Source organism: Setaria italica, chromosome V, assembly GCF_000263155.2.
Source record: "Setaria italica strain Yugu1 chromosome V, Setaria_italica_v2.0, whole genome shotgun sequence".
In the NCBI taxonomy this organism is placed as follows: Eukaryota; Viridiplantae; Streptophyta; class Magnoliopsida; order Poales; family Poaceae; genus Setaria; species Setaria italica.
Genome location: NC_028454.1, coordinates 5,835,836 through 5,855,970, shown reverse-complemented (window position 1 = coordinate 5,855,970; position 20,135 = coordinate 5,835,836). Strand labels below are relative to the sequence as shown.

Below are 20,135 nucleotides of genomic sequence, written 5' to 3'. Positions count from 1 at the left end.
AAAACAAATGGAGCAACACTACTAACTTACGAACCACTTAAGCAGATCCACATTTAGCACCATAATATAATATAGTAACATCTCTAATAACTTACGAACCCCTTAAGCAGATCCACATTTACCACCATAATATAATATAGTAACATCACATAGATAGATCAGACGACAAAGCAGACAGCAGGATAAACATCCTCAGCGAAACCCTGAAGGCCTAGGCAGTTTCTGCCTCGGGGAGACGAAACCACCTCTTCAAACCATTGTCGAGGCGCTCGACCCGCACCAAGGCGTACCCCTTCGTCTCGTACTGCCTCAAGATGTCCTCCTGCAGGTCGACGGTCTTGTTGACGATGGCAGCAGCTTTTGGGAAACACGCTGCAATCCTGGGGAAGAATTCGCGGATCAGATCGTCGGGGGGGGTGAGCCTCCGCATGCGATGCGTCCGCACGTACTCGATTTCATCTTCCCCCAGCCTCTCGGTCCCGACGGAGATCACCGCTGGCTCCGGCTTGGCGTCCAACTCCCACGCCCGCCTGAGTAGGAGCTTGGCCTTCGGCTTGCCCTCCGCCTTCGCCACCGGCTCGATGCTGCTCGCCGCCGCCTGCTTGGCCTTGCCCTCCGCCTTCGCCACCGGCTCGATGCTGCTCGCCGCCGCCTGCTTGGCCTTGCCCTCCGCCTTCGCCACCGGCTCGATGCTGCTCGCCGCCGCCTGCTTGGCCTTGCCCTCCACCTTCGCCGCCGGCTCGATGCTGCTCGCCGAAGCCGCCTTGTTCCCCGCCGGCTTGGTGACGAAGTCGCTCCAGGACGCCGCCTTCACCATGCCACTCCCCGCCGCCGCCTTGTTCGCCGCGGCCTCGACCGCCGAATCATCCTTGATCTTGGGGATGGTGATGATCCTCGCAGAGCGGAAATCCGGCGAAGGGGCCATCAGACCCTCCAGCCCCAGCCCCCTCATCTCCAGAGCCTCCGGCTCCGCCATGGCCTTCTCTCCGTCCTTTTCTCTCTCGCTCTCGAAACCTAGATCTGGATTGCGATGTCGCGGCGGAAGCTGTTTTGCTGATCAGGGGAGGCGCAGGGCCCTGGATATATATAGCCCCGAAATCCTAGGCGATACCGGGTCCCTTCGCGGCTCGGACTCTCCAACCGACTCCGACGCGTCCGCTCCTTCTAGAGGCTCCCACGAGAGCCGTTGATCGATGCGGATGCGGGTGCGGATCCACCGTCCAGGAACCGCACCGGCAACCGACATACCTAGTTGGGCCAATTGGGCCCGACCAGCCTGTTAGCCCAACTCGGCGCGGACTCGGGCTTTTGCTTCTGGCGTGTGGGTCTAAATGAAACTGTGACGCTGCAGGTGGGTTCTCTTCTCCCTCCCCCTCTTCTCTGCCGCCGCCGGCCCCGGCAGCCGGAACCCGATGCGAGGGGCCATTCCGGCCGCCGGAGATGCGTCCGCGGGCGAGGGTCATCACTTGTTCGTGTGGAGGTGGAGGCGCTCTACGACCTGCCCCGTGCGCTACCTGCCACCGACCCGCGCCCGGCGCGGGAGATCGTGTCTCCGCAGGTGGGCGGCGGCGGCTTCGATGAAGGCACCCGGCGCGGGAGTTCTCGTGACGGGCTCGGAACCCACCCACCTGCCGAGCCAGAGGTGACGTCCCCCGCACCCCAGCCCACCCTAAAGTAAATGACCTGCTTCTGCAGGGGAAATCCTTAGGTGGTCGAATGCTAATTGTGCTTATTATCATCTAGGCCGGGATATTACCATCATCTCGTAGTTCCTAAGGGGGTGTTTGACATCCCGTATGAACTTTGGGGAGCCATGGCCTCGACTCCAGTGCGGAATTTGTTCAGAAGGGTCCTGTTCCCCTGGCCACGCTTGGCTGTTTGTATAATGCAGTGACTTTTACACCAACAAGTTCAGACGATTTTACTTGAATCCAATTGAACGGTGTGGCGAATTGCCAATGTGGAGAAGTGAATGAACTGTGCAGTGATGCACCATTCATGGAAGCTTATTGTTGTTTACGTACACTAGTGTTTGGTAAAATAGTGAAAGGAAATTGTGTTTGACTGTATCGTATCGTACTTTGTTAAAATAGCAGCTTGAACGTGCAATAAGATGCACGTGTGTTGGCTTAGATGAATAAATAGTTTTGCTTCAGTCTTACAAACATCACATTGTATACTCGAACCTCAATGAAGCCACCCTTAAACTTTGGGCAAAACGTTGCAATCCGTGTGGCATATATTATTTTCTCAGACAAATCCTCCGATTAAAGAAAAAACTCACTAGCTCAAGTTCAGAGTCAGACGCCCAAGTGAGAAGTGACCATCGTGCTCCTCCACGCTTCAGTGTCCGCTCCGCTCCGCTCCTGACTCATCCCCGAGATCGGCATTAGAAAAACTCCCGGCAACTCCACAGCTCACACAACACCACGAGGTCCACGACCCAATCACCCCATCCGATCTTCATCTGATCCGCGGCAATGTTATTTTTAATAACGAAGCTTCTGCTGCATCAGGCGACGATTTTCGTCTGCCATCACGTCGCCGTCGTCTTCCCCACAGAGTAGCAGAGCGAGCCTAGGCTAGGCGAGAAGCCGAGAAGCTAGAACACGAGGCAGGCAGCGGCGGCTATGGCCGGACACGGCCACCCTTACTCGCCGGCGGAGCTGGAGCTGCCGGGGTTCGTGCCGCAGCGTCTCTCGCAGGTCGAGATCCTCGCGCCTTTCCTAGGCGCGTCCCTCCTCGTCGCCCTAGCCGTCTGGCTCGTCTCAGGTAACTCTACCGCCGTTTCAAAAGAAAAAAAAAAGGGTAACTCTACCGCCACCAGGCCTTTCGGATTCAGATCCCCGCGTCATGGAATTCCTCTGAACAAACCTCCGATCGGCGGTTGCATTGCGCTCCGCAGGAAGATGCGGCGGCAGATTATCGAGGACCGACCGCTTGCTCATGTGCTGGTGGGCGTTCACGGGGCTGACTCACGTCGTCCTCGAGGGGCCCTTCCTCTTCACCCCGGATTTCTTCAGCAAGGAGGACCCCAATTACTTCGACGACCTCTGTAAGTACCATCGGCGATCGCTGTATCGGTTTATCATTTCAGATTCAGCCGGTGTCTGACGAGGAAGATGGTGTCCAGTTAAAGAGTACAGCAAAGGTGACTCCAGATACGCCGCCAGGAACACCGGGATCCTCGCGCTCGAAATGATAACGATCGGGTTGAAAGGCCCTGCGTCTCTGCTCGCAGTGTAAGAACTAAGAACTACTGCTTCTCATCTATATCCCTGAACACACGATATGCATTTCCGGATGGATATTCTACCTCTTGTAGTTTTGTTGAATCCGAACGCAAAGTATTCACTTTTCTATCTCCTTTTCATGTGCTCACGATTTTCCGCCATCTTGAACACTTCTGTGATATTCAGAACCGTAGTAATGTAGCTAATATTCTATCTGACCACAAATTCCTCTACTTGGTGCTTGCAGCTATGCAGTTGCATCCAGGAAATCCTACAGCCACATCCTCCAGCTCGCCATTTGCTTGGGCCAGCTCTACGGATGCTTGTTTTACTTCATCACCGCATACTTGGCTGGCTTCAACTTCTGGGTCAGTCCATTCTACTTCTGGGCATATTTCGTCGGCGCAAACAGTTCGTGGGTCGTCATACCGACGCTCATCGCTGTAAGGAGCTGGAAGAAGATTTGCGCGGCATTTGAAGCTGGAAAGCTCAAGACTAGATAGATGATCCCTGTTCTCGCGACAATTCGGTAGTTTGGTTGGAGATTATGCTTATTGTAAAACAATAGTGGGCGAATCTCTTGTTCCTGAAACTGGGATCCTTGTGTTCCTACTGAAAATCAACCTGTACCTTTTGCAAACAACATTGTCCTGTCACCTTTTGTGCAGTTATGCGATGAGGTAATACTATTTTATGTAGAGATGACTGAGCATGGAAAGGGGGGTAGAATGTGTTGTAATTCAGATTGTACGGCCGATGGAAAATCGACAAATACTATGACGACGAATGAGGGCATAAGAGACAAGCAACAGAATAGCCTGAAGCAGACAATGAACTGACCAGTCCGTGAACAATGCTATTTGGCCCCAAAAATGGAGCCCGAGTAATTCACAAGTCACGAGCTCTATCCACTCTGCTTCCTTTTCGTTTGAACTATGAATCACCCGACCTTCACCCTATTTGATTTCATAGATTTTTTTTATATCTCATTTTCTTTTAGGTTATGCACCTACTGCCATATTTATACATCCATATTTATACATCCATCTTTATAAACTACACTTTCTTTGCAACAAAATTTCAGAAAACTTTCCCAGAAAAAAAGAACAGAAAGTTATACTTCGAAGATATTGTGCTCGAATATCGTTTGAACCTAACAAAAGTGTCGTTCTGCAAATTGAAAAAATGTATTTCTAATTTTGTGATTGAGCATGGGGTATTCTGATAGTTTGTTCAACTTTAAGGCACCCGACGTCACTTCCTTTTTATCAATGAAATAGGCACACTCCGCTTTCGTTAATAAAAATAAATAATTTCGTATCGTCACGACTCACGACCAAAATCCATTCAGCTCTCCTCACGACCAAAATCCATTCAGCTGTCCTCACCCCGAGCTCGGGCCCACGTGTCATGGACTCCTACGCCCTTCATCATTGGCATCTGGCAACTTGCCTCGCGGGTCCCAGCGTTGCGAGTCGCGACCCATCACCGATCCAGCTCCGGCCGCCATCTCATCCGATCTCGATCTGTGATTCGCGCCGGCGAGTTTTTAATTACAAGTAAGCCACCACGCGCGTTACGGTGGCGTAGCAGGCGACCTCTCCCGGTCTCCCCTCTCTCGCGCCGTCTCAGTAGTCGTCGCCTCGCGGACTAGGAGGGAGGCGGCGGCAATGGGGCACCCTTACACGCCGGCGGAGCTGCAGCTGCCGGGCTACGTGCCGTTGCAGCTGTCGCAGGGCCAGATCGTCGCGCCCTACCTGGGCACCTCGCTCTTCGTCACCCTCGTCGTCTGGCTCATCTCCGGTAACTCTTCGTCCCGCTGAACTCCGTCACCGCCCGCCGCCCCCTGTCCCCTTCCCCTTCCCCTTGCAATTTCTCTGCGTGTAATTGCCTTATTTGCCTAGATTCCAAGCTAGTACCCTTACTGTTTCGGTTCAGTTGCCTTGTTGGGTCTATCAAGTCAGCAGATTTGGATCCAATTTTCAAATTCAGTTCCTTTTTCACTTTTTTTTTCTGTGTCTGCAATTCTCAGCTCATGTCACTGATGAACGCCCTTGCAGGAAGATGCCGTGCACTGTCCAAGACCGATCGTCTGCTCATGTGCTGGTGGGCGTTCACCGGCCTCACTCACATCATCATCGAGGGGACCTTCGTCTTCGCCCCCAATTTTTTCAAGAAGGAGAACCCCAACTACTTCGATGAAGTTTGTAAGTGCTCCGGGACTCCTGCACGTTGCTACATATATATAGTATCGTTCCGAAGCAAAATTGTGACTGACGGAGTAAATGCTGGTTCCCTGTCCAGGGAAAGAGTACAGCAAAGGCGATTCCAGATACGTCGCTAGGGATACCGCAACCGTCACAGTTGAAGGGATAACGGCGGTGTTGGAAGGCCCTGCATCACTGCTTGCAGTGTATGACTCGCTTCTCATCTTTTGCCAGGCATACAAAATGCATTTCCAGATGTGCATTCTACCTTTTTCATTGCTTTCTGATTATCCTTTCTGTTAGCCAAGTTATAGTGCAAACATGGTGCTGCAGTGGTTTTATGCCTCATTCAGATCATACTACCCTGGGCATTGGCCCTTTGTTGTTATTATACAATGCTACAAATAATGCAAAGGGGAGCTTGATGCTTAACTTCCTACTGTGTTGGTAGTGTATCAGGAATTGATCTTTATGTCAGAGCACCATCCTCTGAAGTAACATGCATTTAGTTCATAGTTTTCTTCGGCATGCACTAAGATAGCATTTAAGCTGCATAGAATATTTAAGGGAGAAAAGCAAGGCACAAAATCAGAGAAATAATGAATGGGGTGTAAGATGCCTGGGCTTCACTGTAGTTCTTGATAGTTTGACTAAATATTTGTGACTGATTAAATGAAATCCAATCTCCAGTACAAATTTTAACAGGAACTTTGGTCTGCCAACTGCTGACTGCTTAATTGTGCTTGCAAAAGTATCATATGTGAACTACTGGCACCCTCAACTTAATCGATATTGTCATTAGTTTTTACAAAACATAATCATTGATTGGTTTAACAGATTGATTTCTTGAGGGTTATTATCAAATGAAGTAATTTGGCATTGTCTTTGTGTTTGGTAATCAAATGCATCCACAAAGTTTCACTTTTTTACTTTCATGTTTGCACAAATTAAATTGACCGAACCCCAAAGCACACCAACATATATAGACACTAGCATGGTTATGTTGTATACTTCGTGATAATTTCTAATGAATTTGTTCCAGATATGAAATGTTAGGTGAGTTTGTTTTGACTCTCTGTGCTTTGTTACTGCATCTTAGATGTACAAATGGCAATGACCTATGGTTCTTGTCTAGCGAATACTGTATCTGAAGTCAAATTATGTAATTTCATATAACTTTTATATGAGACTATAGTCTTTTTGAGTTGCACTACACATTTTTGCAGATGCTGATATGTTATTTAGAATCATATAGGGTTGCTTTTATTCTATCTGACCACAAGTTTGCTGCTTGCAGCTATGCCATTGCATCCCGCAAGTCCTACAGCCATATTCTCCAGATTACCGTCTGCTTGGGTCAGCTCTACGGATGCTTGGTTTACTTCATCACCGCATACTTGGATGGCTTCAACTTCTGGGTCAGTCCATTCTACTTTTGGGCATATTTCATTTTCGCAAACAGTATCTGGGTTTGGATACCAACACTCATCGTCATGAGGAGTTGGAAGAAGATTTGCGCAGCATTTCGAGCTGAAAAGGTGAAGACTAAGTAAGGCTGCAATAACCACGGTTTGGCAGGAACTAAGACACACTGTAATGTAGGCAAATCATTTGTTCCTGGTACCAAGACTATCTTGTTCTGGTTGAACATCACCGTGTAAACTTCATTGTTTTGGCAATCAGTGAATCGAGTCATATAATTTAATAAACATTGTGGTCTTTTTTTTTCTGCATTCAAGAACCGAGAACCATTAACCACGGTTTGGCAGGAACTAAGACGCACTGTAATGTGGGCAAATCATTTGTTTCTGGTACCAAGACTATTTTGTTCTTGTTGAACATCACCGTGTAAACCTCATTGTTTTGGCAATCAGTTCATCGAGTCATATAATTTAATAAACACTGTGGTCTTCTTTTTCTGCATTCAAAAACCGAGAACCTATCTCTTTCAGAAAGCATACGAGAAACCAATACCAGGAATGAAGCTGCCTTTATGCAGATGATTCTGCGTATGACTGAAAAGCAAGTATTTTTCACATCAACTGATTTTACAATCTATATGCTGTGATTTCACCATATATGCTGTGATTCCACCCTATTCTTGTAGCAGGACGTTGACACGCACACTCTGAGCTGATAGAGAATGGAAAGAACAACCAAATGTACTGTAATCCAGGCTCTATATCAAACACCAAAACAAAATTGTTGGGACAGTTTGTAATGCATCAGCAAAAGCTTTTCGTGTGAACATGTGACACAAAACAAGATAAATTCATAATAACTGAAAACTTCATGTTGGATCTTCTGCTTTCAAATGCAAAAAACCGATCTATTCACAGACTCATCATCCATCAAACACTGGAACTCCAGCTACGCTTACTAGACACATACATCATATGGTTACATATGCGGGCACCTCGTTTATATACATCTTACAGCTCACTGCGATTGTGCAGCTTCAAATGCCACAATCTGAAGGGCAAAGGCAACTCTAATCAGGCTAGCTTAAAGGTACTACTTATATCCTGCACCGCCATAGTGATTACCCAGGAGCAAAGGGCGGAAACAGAAACAGAACAACAAAATGCTCAGACAAAGGTAACTGCATAGTGGGTCTCCGAGTTCCCACAAGCAAAACCTTCTATTCTTACTTTTGGGCTGCTGCTAACGCCGCAAGATGGAGAACCTACTTCAACTCTTCCTGCTAGCGTTTTGCCAAAGGAGCTTCCTAAAGGAGAAAAGGATGGTACTCTTTCACCAAACAGTGGATCATGGATGACAGGGTTGTTAGTGCGTACTGGAGGCGAGCCACATAAAAAGCCCACCTGGCTGCTCGAATATCCATCTGGGTCATTCTGAAAAACAGAAAGTTGGATATCAATTTAATCATGCTTGGGAGTTTGCCTTATTTCATTCAATCAATGAATGATCTTTTCAATAATTACCTTACTGAGGATAAGATCAAGTACATCAGAAGTGGAGTCTGATCTGTACAATGGGAATGCACTGCAGTCATGGAGTAAAGGTTAAGCAAAGGACGTCATGATCAGTACTAGACTAATCGTCATCGAAAACATCCAACAGGATAGATTACAACAGTTAGACAGGCAGTTACCCTTGTAACGGATTCCTTTCGTAATTCAGGCAAAGCAAACCAGAAATACTGTCGTATTCGTACCAGTGCCCTTTATTTGTACGACAAGCTCGTGAATGATATGCTGTGTAGTGAATCATTTTCTATACCACTACCACATATAGCTCTATTGTGCCTAGAATAGGAAAGGCCTGCCTCTGTACGTCAATTGTGCAATTCAATTAACACTACGCAATGTAGTAGCATATATATCTCACGATCTGCACAACCAACCCATACAACATTCAAATTCATATACTTCTGTCATGGTGCCACCCAAAATCACTACTATAATCTTGGATCCAGATACACCAGGACATTCACGGCAAGTGTTTGCATTTTTGCCACCAGACAGCTAACTGGACCTCTTACAGTAAACAAAGGAAGGCAGAAGATAATCAAAGAACTAACCCGTTCGCCTTGGGGCTGGCTCTGTTCACGGTTTCCACAGCGTACGGAATGCGGGTGGCGCGGCGAGGCTGGGGGCAGATGACCTCTGCACGGGGCGTCGGCGGCGAATCCATCGGCCAGAACCTGGACCTCCTCTCGGGCATAGCTTCAGCCCTTGAGAGGGGCTGCCTCAAATAGCAGTGCTCCATCCCTCACGCTCACGGCGTCCTGAAACCAAGGTCACGAGGATTTAGTACACTGAATTGGAAGGAAGTGGCCGCATGGAGAAAGTAGGCGAAAACCAATGCGTGTACAAAATCAATACGGCGAGAAAAACCAAACGAAACTGGTAGAGGAAGGCTTTGCTTTTCTTATCAACACCGCAATTGCACCGAAAAAGGATGGGGAAAAAAGGCGCATTCTTTCTTCCTTGTACGACATTGTATTCCGACTGGAAAAGAAGGAATGCTCGCTCGGCATCAAAAGGTGTTGCTTTTTTACACGAAAACGAAATGCATTATTGTGTTCCTTTCTATTTTCCCCCCTTTCGTGACGGATTCGTTTTAAAGCTGTATATGCCAGATAACCTAATTCAAACAGATCTTGAAAGAGCGGTGCGGGAGGCGATGAAATTGTTTGTGGTCGGAATGCTTGTGCCGGGAGAAAGAATGGATTTTTAGGGGAAATCCTACGAAATTAACACGAGTTCACAAATTCCAACAACGACGATAATGTTTCTCTGAAGGAAAAAAAAAATCAGTCGCGGGATCTCTGCAAAAACAACATCAAAGGAACCACCGTGCAAACGAGGTCTCTGATGGCCCTCCAAATCAAACAAAAATTGACAGAAAATCTTTAGGGAAAGAAACAAGAACGGAATTACCTGCTGTTTACAGTAGGCTTCACCTAAACCAACCGAAACGCAAGCCAATCTGGTGGGGGACAGACTAAAATCCCCAAGAAGAAGAAACCGGGTAAACTGCCAAAACGGCCAAGAACTCGCCGCACGAAACGAAAAGAAATCCCTCCTCAGGGAGCCGAAAACGAGAGGCGCCGCCACGCGGACGGGAAGGCCCCCCTTCGATCCCTCAGGCTGAGGTGGGCGCCGCGTCCACGCGCTCCCTCTCTGCCCCGCTCGCTCGGGTGTGGCTGGCGTCGTTGGTTCGCCGGGAGAATCGCCGACGCAGCGCAGCCACACGCCCCAACCCGACCCGCTCCGATCCGCAGCAGGCCCTTGCCGAGGTTGCCCTACGCACCGGCCCGGGGCAGTCCTAACAAACAGCCGGGCCCACGAGGAAGTGCTCCGCTGACGCAAGAAGGACCCGCGGCGCGTTGTGCGAGCCCACATGTCAGTCACTCTCCGTCGCCTCTGGGGTTGACAGACAGGTGGGGCCGGGTTTCTATTAAGATTAGTTTCCTTTTTTGCTTTTAATTTGTTTATTAGTTTTGACCGAAAGCTCCATAAAACTGGGCCAGTAGGCTTACAAATGTCATTTTTTTTGTTATATATAAGAGCTTACAAATGTCTTTAGTTCAAGTTGAAGGTGAAACCTACTACTCGGTACTAAAATGAGGGTAATGCGAAGAACGAAGGAAACAATAAGTGTTTTGCATTTGTTGCGAAGTATGTTTAAAGGACTACATAGAGTTGCATAAAAGCTTTAACCTGACAAGGTTTAGGGCCTATTTGGTTCACACCTACGCTTGTCATGTCTAAAATTAGCAAAGTGTGACACACCATAAAAAATTTGCTCAACAACAAAGTTTGGCTAGAAACTGAGCCCATGACACATAGGACACGGCACTAAGAAACTGTGGCAAGTGGAATTTTGCGGCGTGAAGTAAACACTTGCCTAAGATATTGTAGCATGCTGGAGGTGTGGCGTGATCATGTTAGTCTATGAATCGAATAAACCCTATATGCAGAAAATCATGTTTCAATCCTAAGTCATCCATAACAACTCAACTTTTTTTAAAAAAAATAGTAGTACAAACGCAGACTCGGGTAATTGCACGCACATACACCCTTATCAAGGTTAATAGGGACTTGAATGACAGATCTTGAAATTGAGTTATCATTATACCAAACATCATGCTTACTGCCACTAAAAGATACTAAATCACGTTAATAAAATACACGGCGTGTCAAAATTAAATGTAGAGCTTGAATCTTGGTGAGCTCGGGGTGCGACACTTTCTGCTAACCACCCAGCTATTAACTAGTTCTCTGGCTTACTCCACTCAACTTGTGCTCTTTCTTTGCATGTTTTTCAGTGCAGCACTCGTCCTTTCCTCCATGGCAATGCCCTTATGGCCATATGCCAATGGACCCATGAATGTTTTCGTGACAACGCTCTCGTGCCGAACTGCCGATGGACACATGAACGATATGTGACGTTACAGCCCTTTCATCATTCTTCTTCTTCTTCTTCTTAGGACAGGACCTTTGTTTTTTGGCTTGGCAGGTGACGGCACGCCGTACATTCAGTCAATATCTTGGTTGATCGCTCTCGTATTGCCACTGTACATAGATACGTACATGATATAGAGTTCTAGAGTGCAAGAACATTGTTGAAAATAATGGGACTACTGCCTACTGGGCTGATTTATTAGGTCAGTGGAATGATATTAAGACCTCAAAAGCTGTCGAGGAAGCACATGCTTAACAGGCTCAAGAGCCAAGCCCTCAAAGCTCTCAAAGTGGGGTAAACCGGGGAAAAAAAGAGACGCAAAAATTGGAAGTGAAAAATCGTGGTCGGCAGGATTCGAACCTGCGCGGGCAAAGCCCACATGATTTCTAGTCATGCCCGATAACCACTCCGGCACGACCACTGTGATGCTATTTCGAGGGAACTTTACTTACTTATCTTATAAGTGTCTTAAAAATAAGTAGGAAAATTGGGAAAAAAACATACGGGGATGTTGAGAGTGGGATTTGAACCCACGCCCTTTCGGACCAGAACCTTAATCTGGCGCCTTAGACCAACTCGGCCATCTCAACTCCGATGCAAGCAAAGCCTCTTGATCCTATTAAAATCATATCATAATAACCAAAACCATTAGTTTAGCTTCGATTCAAACGGTAGATGCCTCTGGTCGAGATCACGGTGAGAGAGGAGGCACGTGAGTCGATCTCGATCCGTTCTCCTTTACGTCATCACGTGCGTTGGTTTGCTACATAGGCATAGGCTGCTGCTATACTCTGCTAGTAGAAGTGGGCGAGACCGATCGTTCGGGTGACGGACGGTGTCTGTCGCCTCTTTTGTTTTTGCCTGCCGACCATCCAAAGCTCCTTTTTATCATTGCCGCGCGCTGCCTGCACATGGTGTCAAGACGAGACGAGACCAACAGTGCGCCCCCGTCGCTTCAGCCTGGGAGAGAGAAAAAACACGGACACGGCGACACGGCGTCCTTGTCGATTTTTCGCGAAAGAAGTATGGCTCGACGTGCACGCTGTCGAAACGAAGAGGAGGAGCCGTCGCGGGCTCATGCATAAATTAGAATATATTTAATACTTTTAATTAATATAGATAGAATTAAATTTTAATCCTCCTAGAGCAAAACACCTCCTAAATTGGAAAGATAATTGTACAAATTATTTCTCCACTGAACAGCATTTTTACTACAAGGTCAGTAGGATTTTGCATGGCTCTGCACTCCGCTCGCCATCGTCGGTGCCGGTGCCAGATCAAATAACTTCATGAGTCGACCACTTTTTATGAGATATGAATAGATGAGTTACATGGGGTCCCCGGAAAACAGCTTAACTACCGGGGATGACTCCATGAGTCGACCACTTTTTATGAGATATGAATAGATAAGTTACATGGGGTCTCCGGAAAACAGCTTAACTACCGGGGAAAACTAATAAACTTGTAATGCATGCGAGTGGTAAAAAAAATATATACTATACGTTACCAGATTGGTATCTGAAATTCTGAATTAGTCAAAGAGTGCGATGGCCCTCCGCCCCTCCCTTGTATTTTTTTCTCTTAAAACACATTACGAACGTAGACTTCTATACGTGAGATGTGACCACTATAAACATAAGTACATATGCAACACACTTCTATAAACGTTTAATTGTTCTTGATATTAACAGAGTCGCCACTAAATCTCTTTGCTAATGAACATGATACCTGCTATGAAAAGAATATTTTTAGTTATAAAAGATCACGAAAAAAACTAGTTTAGTAAAGTGTGTTTGGATCTTTAGTCCGGACTACAATTCATGTCACATCGAATATTCGGAGGCAAATTAGGAGGACTAAACATGAGCTAATTATAAAACTAATTACATAGATGGAGGCTAATTCACGAAACGAATTTGTTAAGTCTAATTAATCCATCATTAGTACATGTTTACTATAGCATCACATTGTCAAATCATGAACTAATTAGGCTTAATAGATTCGTCTTACAAATAAGTCTCCATCTGCACAATTAGTTTTGTAATTACTCTATATTTAATACTCCTAATTAGTATCTAAACATTCGACGTGACAGGAATTTTAGTAGGAGTAAAGAAACAAATACCCCTAAATCCACACTCTTTCTTCTGGTTTTCCGTTGCCCCCACTGTGTCAAAGCATCATGGCAAACCCCCCCCCCCCCCCCCCCCCCCCCCCCCCCCCGGCAGGAAAAATAGTGGCACAGATGCACTCACCGAGTCAACAAAGGGGTAAAACGCTGCAAAGGCTACAGTTGAAAAATAGAGAGATTCCTTTTGCAACGATCGGTGTGTCGTTTGAGTGCTTGACCAACAGGATTCCTGGTCTAAATTGTTAACTCCAGATGATCATTGTTTATGTCCCGGGGGTAAGAAAAAAATGATGAGCATTGTTTTACCATGGCGCAGGCAGCGAATGGAAATGAACGAGGAGACGAGGGGGTTGCCGAGGCCCGAGAGTGCGGTGCAGCCGTGTTGACTGACCCTCCATCCCATGGAAGCGACGACGGTCGGGTCAGGTCACGTGCTCGTGGGCTCGTGGCCGCAGATTCCAAAGCCTACCGGCTCCTACCCGATCTCTGTTGCGCTGTCCCGTCCTTTTTTTCACATGTTGAGAAGGCACATGCAGTCAATTCGATTTTTTTTCCCTGGTAAGAATCAATTGGATCGGTGCTGAAATTAGCAGCACGTATTTTTGAATCCCCAAGCGCAAGACAAAATTGCATAGGAAAATAAAGTAGTGCCGTTTTGAAAATGACAGACCAATCCAATCCAGTACCATTTTATTTACATTTTGCTTCCTGTTCACCTCTCGACACTGATCCAACGAAAATGAGTCTTCATCGGCGCTACCATTCTATTTACATTTTGAGTGTGCATTGACATTCATAAAACCTAGAAAATGAGTCCGCTTTCTAACTTCATCGACACTCCTCTTGAAACAATAAATCCGTGTTTTCGGAAGTGGAAAGAAAATGAGTCTATGTTTAGTAAAGTTTCAACGTCATGTTATGAAGTCGTCTCAACTCCGAAAGCTGTTCTTGAAAAATCGAGTCCATGTTCTCGAAAATGAAAAGAAAATGACTCCACTTCCACCCCTCGGCTACGCCTTTTAGTAAATTTCAGCCTCATGTTCTGAAGCCATATCAACTATGAAACACAACATTCAACTCGTTTTTTTTTGAACGGGCCATTCAACTCTTTTTTATATGCTGGTGAAAAGGAAATTATGGTTTGGGTGGCGTATGCTAACATGGCTCAGCATTTGGTAGCATGGCCGGAGAATTTGACTCATCGTCGCTTGCGGCTCGTTTGGTTGGAGGTAATCGGTAGGAGGGAAAGGGAGTTTAGATGTGAGAGACTAAAATTCTATTGTTTGTTTGGTGGGTATAGAAGTTCTAATGGGATGATGAATGGGAATTTAGAGGAGAAACTCCCACCAATCACTTCCCAGGGGAGGGTGGGAGTTTGTTTTAAGTGGAAGATGGATGCATCTACACCGTTAATCATGACTTAAATATAATTTCCCACTTCTAAACCCTCACACCAAACAAAGGATATGAAATCTTACATAAACTCCCACTCTTAATTCCCTTCGAAAGACAAACAAGGAAATGGGACTAAAAATCATATTCCTAAGTAAATTCCCTCCGCCAACTCTCACCACTAATTCCCATGCCCCTTTCCATTAGTTGCCAAACACACCCTTACTCCAGTCATCTGCCACAGATAATTTGGTCAACTTGTAAGCAACCTCACACGGTAAGAGCAAGCTTTCACCTAGTCATCTTGATTTCACAATGATTAATCACCCATATTGCTGACTCATTAGTGCATGCTTATGTGTGTCAAAATAATGCTATGTCTATGCTAAAAAAAACATTGTCCGTCTTGGGTAAGGTTGTGTATTTCTGGATGTTGAGGGTTGTACTATCCAGACAAGTTTTATAACTTGAAAATTGACAAACAAACTGAGAGTACAATTCCTAAAATTTATGCGGATTTCTTTAAGAGACAAGACAATTTCCCTATTTGACACCAGAAAAACTACTAGTTCTTTTCTTGGTGCTTAAAAAATTTTAGTTCCTTATTTGACACCGAGTTCAACTTTCGTTCCTTATACCACACTATTAGATTTTCTGTCTGGCCGCACGGCTCGTCGGCACCTCCTCCGATCGTCGCCACTGTCCACCTAGCCGCGCGGCACCCGAAGTCGCTCAGCTTCAAGCTCTGCCACCCCTCGTTGAATGCCGACGACCGAAACACCGAGGAATTTTCAGATCCCGTGGCCGCCCATGGCCCCTGCGCTGCCGCCAGTATCTCACCGCCGACGAGCGACTTCCGACCGTCCCCGATACCGAGCAACCCATCAAATCAAGTGAATCCCTCGTGCCCCTACGCTCGCTACCTCCCTCTCTCCGCCATCGTGCTCACCGGAATCGGCGCGTTGTCGGTCTGCCTGCGCCGCCGCTCGTCGTCGGCCTACTCCGACCATCTTTCGGTAAGGTCACGTAGGAGGACGGATGCACCCCGTCGCGTTGATCGTGTAGGTGAACTCCTCCTCGCCGCTCGCGATTACCTACTGCTTTGACCCAGAAACTGTAGCAGGCCCCGGTCAATGGAAATCCAGAGAGAGGAGGCACGCGACTTTGGGTGCCGTGCGGCCGACCGGAGAAGTTTTTTTTTTCTCTTTTTTGAAAGATTCTCACAAATAGGCCCCTAGCAGAAACATTTCAAAATCTGGACCCTTAGCTTGGCGCCTTGGCGCCATCCTCGCTGGCGCCAAGCTTACACGTCTCGGCACCAGAGGTTCTGGCGCCTAAGTCGTTGCGCAGCTGGTGACGTGGACGCTGACATGGTGGGGGCTTGGCGCCACTGCCTACCTCCTTCCTGCCCGAGCCTTCCTCCGCTTCTTTCTCCTCCCTCTCGGGTTTTTTCTCTCCCCACTTCACCTTACATCACGAATCGGCCTATTGGACCTTGGAAACTTTGATTTGATCCGTGGATCTTCGAGAGCAAGGTATCCTTCCTCCTTCATAGTTTTTTTCATGTTGATTCGGTATATATTAGTCGGATTTTTTAACTTAGGGTTTCATGCAACCGTAGGATGTCAAGGCGTGGAAAAGCTAGGAAACTAAGGTAACCTCAGCGCACGTTGTTATGTTATGTTATGGGTTCATTGTTGTGGATCGAATGGGAAACCCTAGGTGTAGGTTTAATGTTAATTGCTTTCGGTTCTTACAATGAAGATGACTAAATTGTAGTTATGGCCGGATGATTGGAAATGCCTTCAACTCATTGCCTCTGCCTAGTGGTGTTCCAGTACCCATGTGCTTTTGCAGCGATTCTTGCAAGGTAGCCAAGTCCGATGCAGAGGACACGTATAGGCAGAGGTATTGGATGTGTTCCAATTTTGCGTTTGAGCCTACACTTCGTCAGCGCCGCATTAATAAGATGGTGAGAAATTGATGTTGTCTAATAATTATTTTGTGTCGTATGACATCTTGCATGATTTTTTTATTTTCTAACAATTGCATTTGTTGTATACCCCTCCACCGCTCTGTGATTTTGAGCAGTGGATCGACACTAAGATCAAGCGTGAGGATAAGGAGGAGATGCAGGAAATATTGCGGTAGGAGGCAGAGAAGAAGGAGACTATGGAGAAGAGACGCAGAGAGGAGGCTGTAGAAAAGGAGCACAAGGAAGAGGAGGAAAGGAGGCGTGTTGCTGCGAACAGGGAGGAGAGGGAAAAGAAGCTTGAGCGTGCACGTCTAGCGAAAGCAGCGATTGAGGAGAATCCCGATGCCCTGAAGAAGAGAAAGTGGCCTCGTTGAACACAGTAGTCTCCATGACTTGCTAGTTCTATGGTTTATTCATGAACAATATTATCTACTATTGGAATTTTCATTGTGTTGTCATGTGATGCACTTTAAGTATGGGCGATGACAAAAAGAAGTACCGACTAGAGGGGGATGAATAGACGGTTTCAACTAAAATCACAGCACTTCAAAAAAATTGATTAGAAACACAAGGGGACAAACTATTTCTAGCTACTCTACAACTAGGTGAAGGCTTTCAACCTAGGACCGTTACAGGGGTGACGTACCATCTCCAATAACACTTGGTTGAAGACCGTTACAGGGGTGGCGTACCGTCCGCCCCATGCGGACTGTCCGCAGAAAACAATTGTGGACCGTCCGCCTTTGAGAAAAAAATCTCGGGCTGAAAACATATTTCTGTCTAGGTTTAGCTGACCGTCCGCCACCTAGGGTCAGACCATCCGCCCCATGCGGACTATCCGCAGAAAGCAATTGCAGACTGTCCGCCTTTGAGAAAGAATTTCTCAGACCGAAAACATATTTTGTCTAGGTCTAGCTGACCGTTCGCTAGGCCGGACCGTCTACCCCATGCGGACTGTCCGCAGAAAACATCTGCGGACCATCCGCCTTTGAGAAAAAATTTCTCGACCTGAAAATATGTTTCTGTCTAGGTTTAGCTGACCGTCCGCCACTTAGGGCCGGACCGTCCGCCCTTATACAGTTAGACCTCTTTTAGAACAAGTTTTTCTTCTCATTTCTTTCACTTTCTGAAACTAAGTTAGTTCCCATGCATGTAATTCAATTGTTTGAGCAAAGTGGCACTATAGAACCGTCAAGTAAATGAAATTGACACCTCTTGATAGTACGGCTAGAACAAGAAACAAAATAGGAAATAAAGCGCATAAACATAGTTCAACACGAATTACACCCGAGTTTTAGTGCTAAGCGAATTATTACAAACCAAAGTCCATGCAAACATAAATGCAAACACAAATGCAAATGTCCATCACATGAGCTCCCCCTGCAACTGATCCATCACTCCAAGTCACCAAATCTTCTCCCCCTTTGGCATCAAGTACCAAAAGAGGCTAGCCATCCTGTGGCGCCGGTGGAGGAGGATAATAAGGCTGATGAGGATAGAACTAAGGAGGAGGTGCCGGAGCTGGAAATATGCTGTAGAAATGATCATTGAAACTCGAGAAGCTGGATGAAAAAGTATTGAAGTCATTCTCTAATTTCTGTTGCCACTCCTCAACCTGCTGACACTGCTCAATTATGTCAAAGTCACAGAATCTAGCATCCAAGATCTCAATATCACTATGAAGACCCTCCTGAACGTGCTGTAGCCTAGTCATGATGGGCTCATATATAGTAGAGTGGCTATGCTGCCCAAAAGCCACAAAACAGTTATCAATCTGCTGCTGCATATTCTGAAAGTTTGTCACCATTTCCTGCCCAAATGCCTCAATGTGTGAACTGAGCCCCTGCTACATATGCTGGAAATTCTCATTCATTATCTGCTGCATGGTGGCAAAGTAAGGGTCAAAATAACTAGCTGGAGGTACCCACTGTGACTGCATAGGGGGAGGAGGAGGAGGCATAGCCTGAGCATCATCATCCTGAGCTGGAGCCTCTCCCATATCTCTCATGTCTCCCTCATCTGGAACTCCTCCAACATCCAGGAAAGGAGTCAACTCCCTTTCAAGAAAAACTTTATCATTCTTATAAGGCTTGAAGGGAGTGTGAACCACCTCACAAGGACCTCGGAACCTTGTTTTACTTTGATAAGTGACATGATATATGGAGCAAAGTATACATTTATCTCGAGGTTGACCTTTTTTGTAGCAATTTGATCCATGATCAATGTAACCACATCAAACTTTTAACTAACCATCACATGTGAACATAGTTCCTATGATAGCCCACAAAACCATCCTTATATCCACTCTTAGGCAGTATTGTTACTTTAGCAATCTTATTTATGACAGCCAAATGATGCCTAAAATCATTGATCTTGTCATAGATTCTAGAGATACCCGTCCTAGCTAGCTCATAAAACTGAGTAATGGCATCAAGCTCTAGTGGATTCTCATCAACCATATTATAGCTTTGATCATCAGTGAGAAAATCATAATTTAATTGATCGACAGCAGCAAACTCAGCAAAGGTGGCCTCATATTTTCTTTTACCCGTCATCCACTCCAATCTATCTTCCTCAAAAATAACCTCTACTATACCATAGAACTGACGAATAATGGTGTCATTCCAATCACATCTATGCTTAAGAAATGCCCTTAAGCTAATAGCTTCAAATTTAGCTACTACTTCACTCATCACGGGTTGCTGAGCCATATAATGAAAATCTATGGTTTGGTGCTTAAATATTGTCTTACTCAGCAAATGACCAAAGAAGGCATCCTCTTGTACCTGAGTGTAGAAGAAGAGATTTGAAGTGGTACGGGGAAGAATGTATTGATAAGGGGTTCTTTCTCTTGAATATGTATCCATGGTCCACTTCCTCTTAGGAGTGTGACAGCACATCAATGATCTCATCCATATCACCCTCTTGATTCATCTCATCATCCTCATCATTAACTGAAGGAGCTACTGAAGATTCGACCTCAGTATCACTGGGCTCATAGTCATTATCCCTTGAGTTATCATTCCTTGAATCACCCAAGATCTACGGCGCTAAGCTTGACGCCATCCACCCTAGCGTCAAGCCTCGCTATGTCAGCATCCACGTCACCAGCTGCGCAACGACCTAGGCGCCAGAACCTCTGGCGCCGAGACGTGTACGCTTGGCGCCTGGTGGCGCCAAGCTAAGGGTCCAGATTTTGAAATATTTCCACCAGGCTTTAAAAAAAGGCTAAAAAATAAAAAAGTCAGGCCAAGAGGAGGGCG

At 46.3% G+C, this 20,135-nt stretch overlaps 4 protein-coding genes and 2 non-coding genes across 7 annotated transcripts; 2 read left to right on the top strand and 4 right to left on the bottom strand.

The window, feature by feature from the left end:
• On the bottom strand, window positions 1–1,047 carry LOC101767874. Of its 2 annotated transcripts, none has more exons than XM_004967864.3 (2): window positions 620–1,047; window positions 1–565 (listed from the first exon to the last, which is right to left on the bottom strand). In XM_004967864.3, exons 1-2 carry the CDS (start codon window positions 974–976, stop codon window positions 212–214), a joined length of 711 nt encoding a protein of 236 aa, XP_004967921.1. In that variant the 5' UTR covers window positions 977–1,047; the 3' UTR covers window positions 1–211. The 2 variants fall into 2 exon arrangements, with proteins under 2 accessions (XP_004967921.1, XP_022682185.1); XM_022826450.1 differs by having other exon boundaries at window positions 1–661; window positions 716–1,047.
• A 1,171-nt stretch (window positions 1,048–2,218) lies between these two features.
• Window positions 2,219–3,927, top strand: LOC101784609 (probable 3-beta-hydroxysteroid-Delta(8),Delta(7)-isomerase). The gene is made up of 4 exons (XM_004971530.2): window positions 2,219–2,772; window positions 2,906–3,055; window positions 3,134–3,242; window positions 3,481–3,927. The coding sequence occupies exons 1-4, from the start codon at window positions 2,631–2,633 to the stop codon at window positions 3,734–3,736; spliced, it is 657 nt and encodes a 218-aa protein (XP_004971587.1). The 5' UTR covers window positions 2,219–2,630; the 3' UTR covers window positions 3,737–3,927.
• An 827-nt stretch (window positions 3,928–4,754) lies between these two features.
• On the top strand, window positions 4,755–7,336 carry LOC101767473 (probable 3-beta-hydroxysteroid-Delta(8),Delta(7)-isomerase). Its single transcript, XM_004967863.4, has 4 exons — window positions 4,755–5,036; window positions 5,294–5,440; window positions 5,538–5,646; window positions 6,738–7,336. The coding sequence occupies exons 1-4, from the start codon at window positions 4,904–4,906 to the stop codon at window positions 6,991–6,993; spliced, it is 645 nt and encodes a 214-aa protein (XP_004967920.1). The 5' UTR covers window positions 4,755–4,903; the 3' UTR covers window positions 6,994–7,336.
• A 371-nt stretch (window positions 7,337–7,707) lies between these two features.
• On the bottom strand, window positions 7,708–10,197 carry LOC101767066. Its single transcript, XM_004967862.4, has 4 exons — window positions 9,847–10,197; window positions 8,985–9,191; window positions 8,386–8,446; window positions 7,708–8,295 (listed from the first exon to the last, which is right to left on the bottom strand). Exons 2-4 carry the CDS (start codon window positions 9,170–9,172, stop codon window positions 8,029–8,031), a joined length of 516 nt encoding a protein of 171 aa, XP_004967919.1. The 5' UTR covers window positions 9,173–9,191; window positions 9,847–10,197; the 3' UTR covers window positions 7,708–8,028.
• A 1,516-nt stretch (window positions 10,198–11,713) lies between these two features.
• Window positions 11,714–11,795, bottom strand: TRNAS-AGA. The gene has a single exon. It is a non-coding gene; the product is annotated as a tRNA-Ser (tRNA).
• Window positions 11,796–11,883: 88 nt separating this feature from the next.
• On the bottom strand, window positions 11,884–11,964 carry TRNAL-AAG. Its single transcript has one exon. It is a non-coding gene; the product is annotated as a tRNA-Leu (tRNA).
• Window positions 11,965–20,135: the final 8,171 nt, after the last annotated feature.

Excerpts from the sequence above, each read along its gene's own strand:
- LOC101767473 (XM_004967863.4), top strand. The coding sequence starts at position 4,904 with ATGGGGCACCCTTACACGCCGGCGGAGCTGCAGCTGCCGGGCTACGTG. Across the intron at positions 5,037-5,293 it reads CGTCGTCTGGCTCATCTCCG|GAAGATGCCGTGCACTGTCC; the intron begins GTAACTCTTCGT and ends ACGCCCTTGCAG. Across the intron at positions 5,647-6,737 it reads CCTGCATCACTGCTTGCAGT|CTATGCCATTGCATCCCGCA; the intron begins GTATGACTCGCT and ends TGCTGCTTGCAG.
- LOC101767066 (XM_004967862.4), bottom strand. The coding sequence starts at position 9,172 with ATGGAGCACTGCTATTTGAGGCAGCCCCTCTCAAGGGCTGAAGCTATG. Across the intron at positions 8,447-8,984 it reads GCCAGCCCCAAGGCGAACGG|TGCATTCCCATTGTACAGAT; the intron begins GTTAGTTCTTTG and ends CCATGACTGCAG. Across the intron at positions 8,296-8,385 it reads TTGATCTTATCCTCAGTAAG|AATGACCCAGATGGATATTC; the intron begins GTAATTATTGAA and ends TCTGTTTTTCAG.
- LOC101784609 (XM_004971530.2), top strand. The coding sequence starts at position 2,631 with ATGGCCGGACACGGCCACCCTTACTCGCCGGCGGAGCTGGAGCTGCCG. Across the intron at positions 2,773-2,905 it reads AGCCGTCTGGCTCGTCTCAG|GAAGATGCGGCGGCAGATTA; the intron begins GTAACTCTACCG and ends TGCGCTCCGCAG. Across the intron at positions 3,243-3,480 it reads CCTGCGTCTCTGCTCGCAGT|CTATGCAGTTGCATCCAGGA; the intron begins GTAAGAACTAAG and ends TGGTGCTTGCAG.
- LOC101767874 (XM_004967864.3), bottom strand. The coding sequence starts at position 976 with ATGGCGGAGCCGGAGGCTCTGGAGATGAGGGGGCTGGGGCTGGAGGGT. Across the intron at positions 566-619 it reads GCATCGAGCCGGTGGCGAAG|GCGGAGGGCAAGCCGAAGGC; the intron begins GCGGAGGGCAAG and ends CCGGTGGCGAAG.